Raw genomic sequence first — 15,919 nt, forward strand, 5'->3', positions numbered from 1 at the left:
CTGATGTTATTAGTTTGTTTGTTAAACACAAAGTTGTTGAAAGTTGTTGAATTTCGTGAGGTTGATCTACCAACTTGTTTGTTTTATACTAGCCACTACCACAAGCCGATTTGTATAATTGTAGTAACCCCCCTCCACACTATTGGAAACTTGGAAACGTGTGGCGGTGTGTAGGGGTGTTCAAATCCGGGTACCCGGGTTTTCGGGTACCCGAAAATCCGGGTACCCGGGTTTTCGGGTACTTGATAGCTTGTCCCATGTCCCGACCCGAATAATCCGGGTACCCGGGTTTCGGGTACCCGGATTATTCGGGTCGGGACATGGGTACCCGGATCTTTTTTTCTTTTTTTTTTAAATTAACTTTTTACTTAATATTATGTATTTAACTATTTATCCTTGCTGTAATTTAATTTATTTTAATAAAAAACCTGCTGCATTTTTTTTGTAATTCAAGATTTTCAGATTTTATTTTTTGTAAAAACCTGCTTTATTTTTATTTTTTTTTTGTTAAAACCTGCTGCCTATTATAAGAAACCTGCTGCACTTTTTTAATTTTGTAAAAATCTGCATGAACATATTCAAATACATGTCTTAACATAATTAAAGTACTAATTAAAAGCTAAAGTTTAGGGAAAGTAATTAGTTACATAATTCCAAACTCACAAATTACAAAGTACAATAATAGAACAAAGCCACAATGCAAATCAAATAAGCTTGGAGGTCATGTTTCACTTGTGAGATCCGAAACTTCAATTGTCTCATCAATAATAATTGTTGGTTGCTCCAAAACCAAGTCTTTAATTCCTACAAAACCAAATAATGCAAAAAAATAATTACATATCAAATATATTATGTATAACATAGTAAAATAAAGTAATAGATAAAGTTAATTAAATCACCTTCTTCTTCCATACTTTCCAACTCAAGCAAATTTTCCTCTATAGTAATAGGGACACTAGAACTACGCATCCAATCTTGGCCACAAACAAGAGCTTCTACCATTTTTGTGCTCAAAGAAGTCCGAAAGGAATCTAGAACACGTCCTCCCGTGCTAAAAGCGGACTCGGAAGCAACGGAAGAAACCGGAATAGCAAGAATATCACGAGCCATAGTCATAAGTATTGGGTATGTTTTTCCTTGTCCACTCCACCATACCAAAATATCGAAATCTACATCACTAGGCTCTAATTTATCCCCTAAATACTTTTCCAATTCGGTCATTCCTTTGGAAGATGAATCATTACCACTTTCCCTTACAAAACTATCCCTTAACCGAGATACATTGTTAAGACCCTTTTTTTGCTCTTGTCCACCTTTTTCACTTTGACTTGTAGAGGCAAGTTTAGAAGAAGATGACTCTACTTTTTGTGCATAAGACTCATATAATAAATTCAATGCATCTTGAATGCGTTGACACAAAGTATAGGAACTACTAACATCATAAGAATTACGCACAATGTGCTCCGTATACTTCATCTTATTCCTAGGATCAAGAATCAATGCAATGAACATCAAAATATTAATATTATGAACATTTGCCCAATACTTGTCAAATTTCAACTTCATTTGCATTGCCATTTTCTTAACATCATCATTCGGGTCATTAACATAGTCATATATTGTGTACCCAATATCATAAATCTCCTCCACAAAAGTATTTCCCGTCACATAACGGGATCCGGACAACTTCAAAGTAGCATTATAAAAAATTTCAAGAAAAGGCAAGAAACTTTGAATTTTATCCCAATCCTCATCATCCGGAGCACCCCCTACCGGTTGCTTCATAAGCTCTTTAGTGTAAGGAGAGAACTTTGTTTTCATATTCTTAAAGGCTTTCCTAAACACTAAAGCACTCTTAAGCATCAAATAGGTGGAATTCCACCTTGTTTCAACATCTAGGCAAACAAGACCTTTGGAAGTGATTTTCTCCTCTTCAACACAAGACTTGAACTTTTGAAGCCTAGAAGGAGAAGACCTCACATATTTCACAGCAGCTCTAACTTTTAAAACAGACACATTCACATCTTTCAAGCCATCTTTGACAACCAAATTCAAAATATGTGCGGCACATCTCATATGCAAAAACTCAGAATTCAACACACACCCATCCCAAAGATTAAAGATTTTTTTCAAGTATTTTATAGCCAAATCATTTGAGCTAGCATTGTCAACTGTTACAGTTAAAACCCTCTTTACATTCCATTCTAACAAACATTTTTCAACAGATTTACCAATAAGCTCCCCAGAATGACCAGCAACAGGACAAAAGTTAATGATCCTCTTATGCAATTTCCAATTATCATCAATGAAATGAGCAGTAAGACACATATATGACAAATTTTGACCCGATGTCCATGTATCTGTAGTAAGACATACTCTAGATGACAAATTATTGAAAACGTTCATTAACTCCTTCCTTTTCTCAATAAAAAGACCATAACACTCCCTTGTAATTGTAGCACGCGAGGGAGTAACAAATTCAGGACAAGCAACTTTACAAAACTGACGAAAACCTTCACGTTCAACGAATGCAAAAGGCAGCTCATCTACAATCAACATCTTAGCAAGTGCTTTTCTAATCTCATCATAATTATATCTCCACAATTTAGGAACACTAACAGTTTGAACAGTCCCATCGGTATTAATCTGTGTCCTAGACTCAAAATCTAAGATTGTTTGAGTTTTATCTTTGTAAAATGGAGCTTTTTTACACCTTTCAGTGTGTCTCTTCATGCCATTAGTTCCATTTAAACTTTTACAACCAATTACTGTTCCACAATAAACACATTTAGCATGATCTACATCATTTGCAAGCACGCAAAAGTGATCCCAAGCATCAGAGGTTTTTTTCTTCTTACCTCCATTGTTTTCGGCTTTTGGTTTTTTCCCCGCTCTCTTCTTCTTATGCCATGTTTTCGGAGCCTTCTCCAAAATTTCTGCCTCATCACTATCATCAGATCTTTGGTTCCCAACTGTTTCATTTGAATTTGTCACCATCATGTCATTTGAATCTGACATTTTCTGGTAAAAAAACAAACATACATAAATCAGTCCATTCATTTTAAAGCTGAAAATTACATTGTACAAGACTACAATGTACACTAATCACTTATTCTGTCAATGCCTAAATACCGAATTGATAATCTACATAATATCTTGAAACTAAAATTCAGGTCACACATGAAATAATTCAAAATAATGCACCATTATTCGAGCAAATCAGCATAAAATAAAAATGAAAAATAAAGATAAGAACAAATTCGAGCATGCATGTATGAATTTGTCATCTAATTAAACACCATAATACACTATCAATTAGCACGAAATACAGTATAATACACTATCAATTAGCACGAAATTAACATGAGAATAGAATAAACACCATAAAACACTATCAATTAGCACGAAATACACTATAATACACTATCAATTAGCACGAAATTAACATGAGAATAGAAATTAAACACCATAATACACTATCAATTAGCACGAAATTAACATGAGAATAGAAATTACCTGGACTGAAGCCTTGAACTCGCTGAAACTCGCTGAAACTCGCTGGACTGAAATTACCTGGACTGGAACTCGGATCGCTGAGAGAGAGTGAGGGGAAACAAGAAGAAGGCAGTTTCGTGAGGGGGAAGAACGAAGAAGGCAAGAAGAAAGAGTTGAGAACCGCAGGATGAGAGAGAGAAAGAGAGGAAAGAGGGAGCGGCGGTGAGTGGGGAAAACCTAATGTCACGAAATTAGGTTGGGGGTGGGTCTGAGTGTCTGACTGTCTGAGAGAGTGAGAGGGTAAATTTTTTTTTTTTTTTTTTTTTTAATTTTTAATTCGGGTATGCGGGTACCCGTTTCTTAAAAAATCTGCCCCATATCCCGACCCGGATTGAAGGCAGTTTTCCCGGGTCGGGAACCCGACCCGCAAAAACATGATTTTTTAAAAAAAATCCCATCGGGTAGTTGCCGGGACAGCGGGACAGTGGGCCGGGACATTCGGGTCGGGTTTTTTTGAACACCCCTAGCGGTGTGGGTGGGGCAGTCACGGATATGTACATAATTTTAGACACATAGTAATGCCGTTTATTTAAAATACAAGTAGCAATTTATCGGCCTCAAATCTCAATTGCTCAAACATGGAGTTACAACAACGTATACGGCATTTCTATTACTCGTAAGAAACAAAAAAGATCTGTTCGACTCAGGGTCTGTTCTCTTACGTTGAAATTCAGTTCAGTTCAATTCCTAATTTCCTTCTCATATAAAATATTCATTTCAGTTCAGTTCAGTTCAGTTCAGCTCAGCTCAGTTCAGTCAATGAGAACAGACCCTCATTTTCAATTTTTGTCGGCTTTAACTCTTTTAAGGGTTCAAATGTAGGCATGTAGCTTAGCTCACAATGAACTTTAGAGTCAATAAGGCCCAATCTGAAAAATATACAACCCAAACTAAAGAAGACCATGGAAGACATGAGGCCCAATCAATAAGATAAACGTTGTAGCACAATTTTCACACTTTAAAGAGCCATAAAAAACGCCAACGATAACTTTCACTAAGAGAGAGGTTGTTATATACACTCGGGTATATCGTACATCCATGAGTATTTGTTTTTCATTTTATCATCAAATAAAGAGCGAAAAACTTACCTTAGGTTAATTGGGTGTACAATACACCCGGATGTATATAACAAATTCTATTTCTAAGAAGCGGGAAGTAATTGCAACGTATGGCTGCAATTCAAAATCTCTACATAAGTAGCAAGAGACACCTAAATCATAGAAATGGAATCAAACAATCAAGAATCAACACTACAAGTTACATTTCTTAAGACTTTATAGTTCTTACTCCGTAGTTCTTTAACATTTAGTGATAGCAATATCGTTAGTATGCTATAATCTCTTGATGCATGAAATTGCTCATTTCCATTATGATACTCCTCAACTTCACACTTATCTACGTAGATTTTTTTTAAAACATACTGCATTTTATTTCCCGATTTTCAGATTGGGCTTTAGTTCTGTTTTTAGGCCCAAATTATAACCTTGGGTTCGATTTTGCTTCTCCAATTTTAGCAGATTAGATAATAAGGTATTCAGTCGCATCGCCCCAACTCCATTAATATATACATTGGCTGAAATGGGCTAAGTTTTGGGCAAAAGCCCGGTCTTTTCAATTATCATTCATAATGTGTACATGCATGTTATTATGTTAAGTGTAAATATGGTAATGGAAATTTAAAACAACACTAATTTACACTTGTGATTGTTGTAAATTCACATAGTTCCTTGATAGACTAGTTGTTTATTTTATTTTATTTTTGTTTTCTTTCTTTGGCTGCTAGCTTCATTTGCATAAAAAAATAAAAAAATAAATAAAACATAGTTCCATAAGCAATATCAGGGTATTTTGTGTGCGGTAGGCCTTGTGTTCGCTTGTAAATTAACAAAATAATCCCTATAAACACTGATGGAGTAAACCCCTATAATACTGACAAAGTAACCTCTATACCTAATGTACGAAGTAACCATTATAACACTAATTGATTAACCCCTATATCAATAATATAGTAACCCCATGATGTTACAAAATAAGCATTCATTAATTAACCATTTAATCTTAATTTTATTTATTAGTAGTGATTAGATGAAATAAGTTCTAATAAAGCTTATTATTTTTTTTTTAAATTTTTTTTTTGATAAGCTATACAAGTAGATATTATAAAGCAGAAAAGTAATACTCCTTATGTGTTTTAATAAGTGTTACACTTCGATCGACAAATAGTTGGGGTATTAAAAAAATTGAGTTTTTAATAGTTTATTGAAAAGTAATGAATGTTAGAAAAATAGAAAAGATAAATATGAGTTTGTTATACTATGTATCAAAGTTGAATTATTATAAAATTAAGGAAAAATTGACATTTACTACCGGCAAAAGTACCTTGCGTTACATTTGCTACCCGTTTAATTTTTTTTTTTATTTTGCTACCACCTAAAATCAAATAGTTAAAATTTCACTACCACTTAACGGAAACCGTTAAGGTTCCGTTAAGTTTATCCAAAAAAAAAAATTAAAAAAAATAAAAATAAAAAAAAAAAATTAACCCAGCCATCCCTGCCACCCCCTCCCCTCCCTGCCACCCCTTCCCCCTCCCCCCTGCCGGCGGCCGGTGCTCAGATCTTCGGCCGGCGCCGGCGGAATCCACCCCCTCCCTTTCCCCCACCTTACGCAGCCCCCCTTCACTTTGCCCCACCCTTACGCAGCCCCGACCCCCACCCCGAACCAACCACCCCCCCTTTCCCCTTCCCCCCCACCGGAATCCGCCCCCCAGCCCGTTCCCCCACCGAAATCGACCCCCCTCCCCTTCCTCCCTACCCTTTTCGACCTTCCCCGAACCCTAAATCACCACCCCAGAACCACCATAATCGAAACCCTAAATTCGTTTGGGTAGTTTTGGGGTGGTGGTTTAGTGTTAGGGGAGTCCGAAAAGGGTAGGGGGAAGGGGAGGGGGGTCGATTTCGGTGGGGGAATGGGCTGGGGGGCGGATTCTGGTGGGGGAGGGGTGGTTTTGGTTCCGGCAGGGGTCGGGGCTGCGTAAGAGGTGGTGGGCTGCGTAGGGTGGAAAGGGAGAGGGGTGGGTTCGCCGCGCCGGCATGCAGGGGGGAGGGGGTGGCAGTGAGGGTGGAAGAGGGGTGGCAGTGAGGGGGAGGGGTGGTTGAAACGGTGGCTAAACCCAACTAACGGAAATGGTAACGGTGTAAGCAATTGGTAGTGAAATAAATAATTTAGAGATTTGGGTGGTAGCAAAATAAAAAAAAATATTAAACGGGTATCAAATGTAACGCAAGGTACTTTCGCCGGTAGCAAATGTCAATTTTTCCTAAAATTAAAACAATGAATTTTTGAATACTTGGTAGTATAAGATACACATGGAATATAAGTATAACCCTGTCATCCCCTGTTTAAGTTACAATCTTCCGTAAGAACTTCAAATTCTGAGTCAATGGCAGAAGCATTGCCAGATTTATCGATGGATTTATGGACAGAGATCTTAGCAAGGCTGCCGACAAAAAGCTTAATAAGATTAGTTTTTGTAAAAGATGGTGTTCTTTAATCGATTCCTCCTGTTTCAGTTTTTTGCATCTTCAAATTTACAACAAAAAACCCAAGTACGTGATAGCCATGGAATGCTACAAATCCATAGTTTATAGTATCGACACATTCAGAAAAATCGATGAAATATTTAAAACTCCTGATAATTGTGTTGTAATATGGAGCTCTTATGGATTAATTTTGATGCATGCGTTTTATGAAATTACGCCGGATGAGGATGAGATGGTATATTATAATCCCTCTATTCGAAAGTACTGGTCGATCCCGCCTTGTCCTTGTTTCACTTTGATATTTCGGCCAGGTTTCGCCCCGTCTACTAATGATTATAAGGTTGTTGCTTTTGATTACTATGAGCTTTCGATAGTGGTTTATTCATCCAAGGATAACCTTTGGAGGATCAAGGATAAGTCGGATGCTCACGTTCGAGGCCTTTCAAGTTATAGAGATGGGGATGAATTTTATTGTAAGGGTTCTATGTACTGGTTAGGGTTTCAAAAGGATAAACCTTGTGGCGTACATAATCATCTTGTATCGTTCGATTATGATTCTGAGGAATTTGTCTTTGTGGAATTGCCTGATGCTCTTAAACAAACAGGTCTAGTTAAAATTAAATTTGTCCTTGGAGAGTCTATTGCAATTTTCGCTATGTCTTCGGATCGTGCCTGCATATGGGTTTTGGTCGAGGATGGTGGAGATAAATCTAAATCATGGCGGCTTTGGTATACTGGAGATTCAAATTCAAATGCTCTTCAGTTTCTTACAAAAAGTATTCGTACGGAGATTTTTGATGTTGATAAGAATACATTTTTCGTACTTTATAGAGATAGAATGTATTTTTATAACTTCAGAAGTCACCAGATACAACATTTGGAAGATTATAATGATGATAATAATTATTTTGACATTTATATGGAGAGCTTAGTACTGCACAAGCGAAACCAAAGGAAGATTTTGACATACCATGATGAGGATGGTGAAGAAAGAACTAAATTGGTCCGTGTTTAGAGTAATATTTTTCTGTGTTAGTGTTTAATTTATAATAATTAATTCTATGATTTTCTTTTTATAATCAGGTGTTTAATTTTCGTCGATCATAACTCATAAGAATGTGTAACACAAATATCAGTATAGTACGCTAATGTATGGTATATAATGATGTATACTTGGCTAACAATTCATACCAAAATTTATCAGCTAACTTTGGTAGACTCTAGCTTTCCTACATGATTGAGAGATATTGCTGACCTTTTTTTGCTCAACTGTCTCTAAAACATAATTAGTTTTCAGTTCACTTCCTCAGTAAAATCTTACTTAAAAAGGAAGTAATCAGACCAACTGACCAATCAGACAGTAGATAAAATGGAACATGAAATATCTCAGGACACACCTAACAACCCCAGGTGAACCAATGCCATATATTATATGATCTTTATCTGTTTTTTCACAAGTATCCCTCAGTGTTTCTGCTAAAAAAAACAGAACATGGGGTGTAGAAAACACGTTGCGAAAGAAAGGAATATGCAATGCCTGCATCAATATTTACCTGCACGAGCTGAACTGAAGTTCGCGCTCTATGTTGCACTTGCTGTTCTGATGCTTTCTTGTCGTGCAGGTAATGCTCTGAGCTTGTATTCTTGTAAACATTGATAAGTTTGCCAGAATAATGCTTATTTTATGGTCTTCCTATTAACAGAATGAATCTATTTGTATGTTTGCTTATTCAATTTATCCCCCAAAATTACAGAGGCATATGATCCATTAGATCCAAATGGTAACATAACAGTCAAGTGGGATGTAATGTCTTGGACTCCAGATGGTTATGTGGTAAGTACCAAATTTCTCCTCTTTTAAGATATCAACTTCTCAACGACGAGACAAGAGACATATATGTTGCACTTTTAACAGGCAGTGGTCACGATAAACAACTTCCAAATGTATCGGCAAATAATGAGCCCTGGGTGGACAATAGGATGGATGTGGGCGAAGAAAGAAGTAATATGGTCAATGGTGGGAGCACAGACTACTGAACAAGGGGACTGCTCCAAGTTTAAGGGCAACGTACCTCACTGCTGTAAGAAGGTCCCAACAGTGGTTGACTTGCTTCCAGGAGTACCCTACAACCAGCAGATTGCAAACTGTTGCAAGGGTGGAGTAGTTGCAGCATGGGGACAGGACCCTACTGCCGCGATCTCTGCCTTCCAAGTCAGCGTTGGGCAGGCTGGCACATCAAACAAGACTGTGAAGCTCCCTCAGAATTTTACATTGCTAGGACCTGGTCTTGGCTATACTTGTGGCCCAGCAAAAATTGTGCCTTCCACAGTTTTCCTCACCACTGATCGCCGGAGGAAAACTCAGGCGCTCAGTAAGAAATTTCTGTCAATTACTCAGTCTTTCCTTCTAAATCAGCTCCCCCAATCCCCCTCAACACCCTAAATGTCATCTCTAATCACAAACATGATATGAATTTACAAATTATAATCTGTTAATTATCTGACTTGTTTGTAATGTTAGCATACTGAACAGACTGCTCTCAACTTGCAGTGACATGGAATGTAACATGCACTTATTCGCAGTTTCTGGCTTCAAAGAACCCATCATGTTGTGTATCCTTCTCGTCTTTCTACAATGACACAATCGTTCCTTGCCCATCTTGTTCTTGTGGTTGCCACAACAAAGGTAGCTGTATCAGGTAAATGAGCTATAGATATATATACCACCCTAGTGTCGAATATATCCAACAACATCAGTAGCATATATAATTTCATTTTGTGCCTGACTGAAATGTAGGATGAACTCAAAGAAATCACACTCAAAAGGAATAAACACTCCAAGGAAGGATAACATGCCTCTTCTACAATGCACACATCATATGTGCCCTATTCGAGTCCACTGGCATGTCAAGATCAACTATAAGGATTACTGGCGTGCCAAGATATCAGTTACTAATTTCAATTATCGCATGAACTATACTCAGTGGACATTGGTGGTTCAACATCCCAATCTTAACAATGTCACCCAAGTTTTCAGCTTTGACTACAAGCCTGTAGTACCGTATCATTCAGTTAGTAAGTGCCTCTAAAAAGAAAATATTTATGCAACCAACTTCGTTTCTGATATCGAACTCCTAGTAAAGACTAGATAAACATCAAAAACTCCTTATGTAAAGATTATATAGGTTCAGAAGTGATTTTGATTATTCTAGCCGCATGATATTTATTCTGACATTTCTCAATTACTTGCTGCTCTTTATTTGGTGTTTGATAACAAACATGTTAGGTATGCATCTTAGTCCAATAGCCCTCTTAACAGCAGTTACAAAGTAATCGCGCTAAATCTCCCTGATTTATTTCTTCCTATTTCCTTTTTCGCAGATGATACTGGTATGTTCTATGGTACAAAGTTTTATAATGATCTTTTGATGGAAGCCGGACCTGATGGGAATGTGCAGTCTGAATTACTTCTACAGAAGGACAAAGACACATTCACCTTCAGACAAGGATGGGCATTTCCTAGGAAAGTTTACTTCAATGGAGATGAATGCAGACTTCCACCACCAGATGCATATCCTTCACTTCCAAGCTCGGCCAGTATGATCTCCTTCGCTTACTTAATGGTAGCCGGTACATACACATTAATGGTTCTTCTAATTTAGGTAATACTCTTTCACGGACATGTTGCTTGTGAATTTTTGAGTAAGTGTGCATTAAGCTAAGCTTCTGCCTTGATTTAAATAGGTAATGCTCTTACACAGACATGTTGCTTGTGAAATTTTGAGTAATTGTGCATTAAGCTAAGCTTCTGCCTTGATTTAAAAGGGTTATACAATTGTGATATCTTATTTTAATGTACTGCGTATCTTTAGATCGAATTTGAATACAAATCATCCTGCAGTATTTCTGAAAGATGAACTTTGATAATTTCATCAAAAATTGAATGCATCACAGCAAATACAACAAGCAACTCTATATAACACTTGCATTTCCATGGCCAGAGTTTTTACAAGTTACAACGACTGAAATACACGTCTCAATAAATACTCTAAGAAGAATAAATAAATAAAAGTATACAAATTAAAAGTATAAATACGTGTACAAAAGAGCCTATCTCTAAACAAAACGGCATCAGATTCTCATTTTCGACACTTCATTAGACAAACACTTCATTAGACAATGGACGCTCTTTCTAGAAGCGATGAATGGTGTACCTGAACTGGGTCATAGTGCATCACTGGACTTTAAGCAGCAACGAGACCAATTGGTAAGTCAAGGTGAAAGTGCATCACACAAGTGATTCAAGAGAAATCTGGGAAGTGACATGTCTCTCTCTAAGCATATGCAAGTAAGAAAGCCAGGGCAGCCAAGATAGTCATGACAGGTTGTAGAAGAGAGATAATAGGTCTCGAACTAGCATTTGGTAGCCATGGGTAAGCATCTGGAGGGGGCATCACACAGTTATCTCCGTTAAAGTACACCCGCCGTGGAAAAGCAAATCCTTTCTCGAAACTAAAAGTTGTTTTATCTTTCTGAAATAGCAGCTCTGACTGCACATTCCCGAAAGGACCAGCTTCATTAAGAAAATCATTATAGAACTTAATTCCCCATAGCATGGCAGTGTCATCTGTAACAAACAACATCAAATTACCCAGTAGAGAATCATTAGAAACTATTACAATCAATCAACACTTGACTAATATATTATTCAGTAAATTCAAAGAGATGATACTTACTCAAACCATCATAAGGCGTCAATCCTTTGTACATGAAACTAAATGATTGTGTGAGATTATTAAAGTTGGGGTGCTGCACAACCAGATTCCATTGCGAGTAGTTCATTCGGTAGTTAAAGTTTGTGATAGTAACCTTAGTACGCCAATAATCCTTGTAATTGACTTTGACATGCCAATGAATTCGAACTGGACACATGTGACTGGTACACTGGAGTAGAGGTTTGTTACTAGATTTTGGTCCACCTGCTGAAATGGCTGAATTTAAATAGGGATTGTCCGCTCTGCAATTGCAATTATCACCTCTTAGTCAGAACAAAAAGAGCATATATAAAAGCTTTTCCACAAAAAACCACTTTGATAAGGTCACTTACTCAACACAGCTTCCTGGTTGGGTTATGTTGTTCTGACATCCACAAGAGCAAGTTGGGCAGGGTACGATAGTGTCATTGTAAAATGAGGAGAGAGAAACACAGCAAGTAGGAGTCTTCTGAGCCAAGAACTGAGAATACGTGCAAGTTATGTTCCAAGTCACTGCCATGAAGAAATGTTGTTGCTATTAGTAAACTTTGAAATCATTTCAAGATCAGTAAGATATATAAGCTCTAGTAACCATTGAAACATCACTGGAAAGAATAATCGAAAACAATAAATTTAAGAACTGGCATATGCATCTGAAACTATCAGTTATAAGTTTCACAGATTAGTCAGAAACTATATTTAGTATCCTGCTTAGAGACAAATGCACTTTCCACCATGATTCATAAGTTCAAGGACCAAGTCAATCAACAAACCAAATGCCTAATATAAAACAACGAATGCCTAAGATTAATAAGCAGGCCACTTACTCAAAGCTTGAGTGGTTCTCCGTTTATCAGATGTCGTAAACTGGGTTGGCCTCACAATCTTTGCTGGCCCACAAGTATATCCAGGTCCTGGTGCCATCAGCGTGAAATTTCTTGGCAGCTTAACCGTCTTATTAGATGTTCCCGCTTGACCTACACTAATTTGAAAAGCGCCAACAGCATTAGCTTGGTCCTGGCCCCAAGCAGTTAGTACCCCTCCACGGCAGCAGTTAGCGATTTGCTGGTTGTAAGGTGTTCCAGGAAGCAAATCTACCACTGATGGATCCTTTTTACAACAATGAGGAATGTTCCCTTTAAATTTTGAGCAATCTCCTTGCTCTGTGGTTTGTGCACCCACCATACTCCATATTACCTCCTTTTTGGCCCATGTCCATCCAAGTGTCCACCCTGGGGTTTGAATGTGGCGGTACTGCTGGAAGTTAATCATTGTGACGACAGCCTGCCAGAAACAAAGCATAAGGACTTCTCTATGAAAGAAATGGGGAAAAGACACCAATTTGCTTCTCACTATACTGTTTGCATATTTTGATAAAATTCACTGAAGTAGAAATTCAGTCAACAAAATGAAACTTGATGATTTAGCAATCTCATGTATATGGCTTAGGAAAGATTGTTCATAATGTGGCTGATAACAAACATATTGAATCCACGTAAATGGCAGGCATTCTAAACGCTTTGAATCAAAAGCGGGCATAACCTTGCAACATCCAAAAGACAACAAACAAACAAACTAACTAAATTCTCAAGACTTTCACCAACTAATCTAGGCAAAAATAGAAATTTGGAGGGCTTCATATAATTACATTATTTCTTGATTGCAAATTACTCTTAGTACTTTTTTTCTAGTTTCAAGTGAACCACTAAGTGCATTGATGTAGACGGACAAAATTTGATCTAGGTACCAACCCCAAGACTTTAACCAACTAATCTAGTCACGCATAAAAACAATGATATAATTCCAAAATAACAAAACTTTGGTCTAGTAATACTTACAAGATATCCATCAGGGGTCCAATTGATAACATCCCATTTGATAGTAAGATTTCCATTTGGATCAAGTGCATCATAAGCTTCTACAAAACAAATCAGTTATCAAACACAAAGAGTGTGATTAGATCTTAGCATAATTCAAGCATAACATTCAATAAAATATAATCAAATTGATCCAAGTTAACAGATCAAAGCAACAATGATCTTATACCTTTAATTATTCTTTCCTTTTCATTAAAGTAAGGTTCCATAATTAGTAATTTCAACTAATCACATTAACTTTCATTTTCCAATTTCTAAAGCAACCCATAAAACATTAAATCCTACATCATCAATCACAGTACAAATTTAGCAAAAACAACCAACATTCCAAAACACAAAATTGGCAATAAATTCAGCTCAAATTCTCAATGACAAAGCAAAATCATCAATACCCAGAAGCTAAATTCACCCAATTGGACAAAAATTAAGAAGTCCTACTAGATTAACAGTAGCAATACAAAATCAATTGATTAACAACAACATGATTGATTTGATTGAAAAAAACCCAAATTAGAGCAAAAACCAATGAACTTAAAAGAAAAGTGAAGTGGGTAATTACCAGTTGATGTAAAAAAGGAGCAAGAAAGTAGGACAGCAAAGAAAAGGGTGAAACTTGTGAGTTTAGCAATGGATCTACTGCAGTTGCAGCTGCAGGAAGATGAAGAAGACTCCATTTTTAGACCAGAAGATCTGAAAATGGAGGAGAGAGAAAGAGAAGAGTGAGGTAGATGAGGAAGAAGAGTAGAGGTATGTGGGAAGGAAGGAAGTAGCAGGAAGTTTGGCTGCGCTTTAAAACAATAAATGATTGACTACTGACTGTCGGTGTGTGTAGTCTTGCCGACTGCCGTCCTGGCTGTAATGTGCTTATGCGCAATTGTGCATCAGTTATCAGATATTCAGATCCAAAAAAAATCCATTTTATTATGCATGATAGTTGAGAATTAATTTTTTATATGGAGTTTGTATTAGGGCCGAACTTAGGGTGATCATGGATTTGGGCCGAACGGTGATTAGAGTAAACATATTTCGAGCTTGACTTGGTTACTTGATCTATGAAAGTACAAGAACAGGTCGAGTTTGGGGTAGGATTAGTGGAAACGTGTAGTTTGGGTTTGTAACATGACAAAACCAAATTTAAATGACAATTTTTCAATCACTGTACGGCAAAATTGTCTTATTGTGAATTATTACCATTAAATTCTTATTTGTAAATCACGAAATATTATTCAATGAATTAATTCGTGTTTATTACGGAGTGTATTATTATTATTGAAGTGCAACTTTCACTGAATATGACATTCAATGATATTAATGAATCTTTAGAGGGTTTTATAAAAAGACAAGCATATTATACAAGAAATAAATCAAATATACCCAAAATTATATCATATCCCAATTTCATTACATTAACCAGAACTAATTTTTGAGTTTTTTGGATCCTACAATGGCAATATTGTTTTGCTTTTCCAACTTTTGTAGAATTGATAGTGGAAAGAGGAGATATCATAAAAGAGATATGGGTAAATTAGGGTACAATGGTTTCATCTTTAATTTAACTTGATTAACAAAAAGAAAGAAAAAAAAAAGAAAAAGAGTATAAACTAAAATATAATAATACAAAGTATAATTTTGGATTCTTAGTTCATACAATGTAAAATAATATGAACCAAACATAGAGTTAATTTTTGAATAAGAGAAACAGAGTTATTAACTAATTATTGGTTTTTGTTTAATCTTTCTATATTATTTGTTTTACTATTATTTATTAAAAACCCCAATAAGCACATAACTAAATTAGCATATATTATTATGATGTTATTTGTAGACCAATCCAAATTCACCAAAATGTATATAATAAGGTAGCAAAATTAAACACGAGGTAGTAATTTGCAAAATCATAATCAATTTGTAGTAATTTATAAGAGACAAGTTTGTTAGGTAGTAATTAACAAGAATTCTCAATATAAAAAATATTATCACCATGTACTCACAAAGTAGTTTAAAATAGTCCATAGCAATGTGTCCCACATATTATATATCAAAAAAGTTGTACATGATTTCTTATAGAAAAGGGCATTGATGAAATGATGATCATCATTTACTTATGCATCATATTTAAATAAATCATCTTGGTTTTGTCATGTGGCCAAAGAGCTCAAAAATGTGTTCATAAGGCTTTTGTTGACTGTAT

General features: G+C 36.3%; 3 protein-coding genes across 4 annotated transcripts; 2 read left to right on the forward strand and 1 right to left on the reverse strand.

Annotated features, from left to right (window-relative positions):
- The first annotated feature begins 7,176 nt into the window (after nucleotides 1-7,176).
- Nucleotides 7,177-8,112, forward strand: LOC145597075 (putative F-box protein At5g47300). The gene has a single exon (XM_081653252.1). The coding sequence runs from the start codon at nucleotides 7,177-7,179 to the stop codon at nucleotides 8,110-8,112; it is 936 nt and encodes a 311-aa protein (XP_081509378.1).
- A 424-nt stretch (nucleotides 8,113-8,536) lies between these two features.
- Nucleotides 8,537-10,845, forward strand: LOC145597299 (COBRA-like protein 4). The gene is made up of 6 exons (XM_081653434.1): nucleotides 8,537-8,719; nucleotides 8,852-8,931; nucleotides 9,013-9,469; nucleotides 9,649-9,796; nucleotides 9,895-10,172; nucleotides 10,479-10,845. The coding sequence occupies exons 1-6, from the start codon at nucleotides 8,590-8,592 to the stop codon at nucleotides 10,757-10,759; spliced, it is 1,374 nt and encodes a 457-aa protein (XP_081509560.1). The 5' UTR covers nucleotides 8,537-8,589; the 3' UTR covers nucleotides 10,760-10,845.
- Nucleotides 10,846-11,055: 210 nt separating this feature from the next.
- LOC145596601 (protein COBRA-like) lies at nucleotides 11,056-14,652 on the reverse strand. 2 transcript variants are annotated; one of them, XM_081652798.1, is made up of 6 exons: nucleotides 14,288-14,652; nucleotides 13,690-13,766; nucleotides 12,679-13,135; nucleotides 12,205-12,364; nucleotides 11,834-12,114; nucleotides 11,056-11,724 (listed from the first exon to the last, which is right to left on the reverse strand). In XM_081652798.1, the coding sequence occupies exons 1-6, from the start codon at nucleotides 14,400-14,402 to the stop codon at nucleotides 11,432-11,434; spliced, it is 1,383 nt and encodes a 460-aa protein (XP_081508924.1). In that variant the 5' UTR covers nucleotides 14,403-14,652; the 3' UTR covers nucleotides 11,056-11,431. The 2 variants fall into 2 exon arrangements, with proteins under 2 accessions (XP_081508924.1, XP_081508923.1); XM_081652797.1 differs by having other exon boundaries at nucleotides 13,690-13,769; nucleotides 14,288-14,648.
- Between the last annotated feature and the right edge of the window lie 1,267 nt (nucleotides 14,653-15,919).

The sequence above is a fragment of the Chenopodium album genome, chromosome 20 (assembly GCF_948465745.1).
Source record: "Chenopodium album chromosome 20, dcCheAlbu1.1, whole genome shotgun sequence".
Lineage (NCBI taxonomy): Eukaryota > Viridiplantae > Streptophyta > Magnoliopsida > Caryophyllales > Amaranthaceae > Chenopodium > Chenopodium album.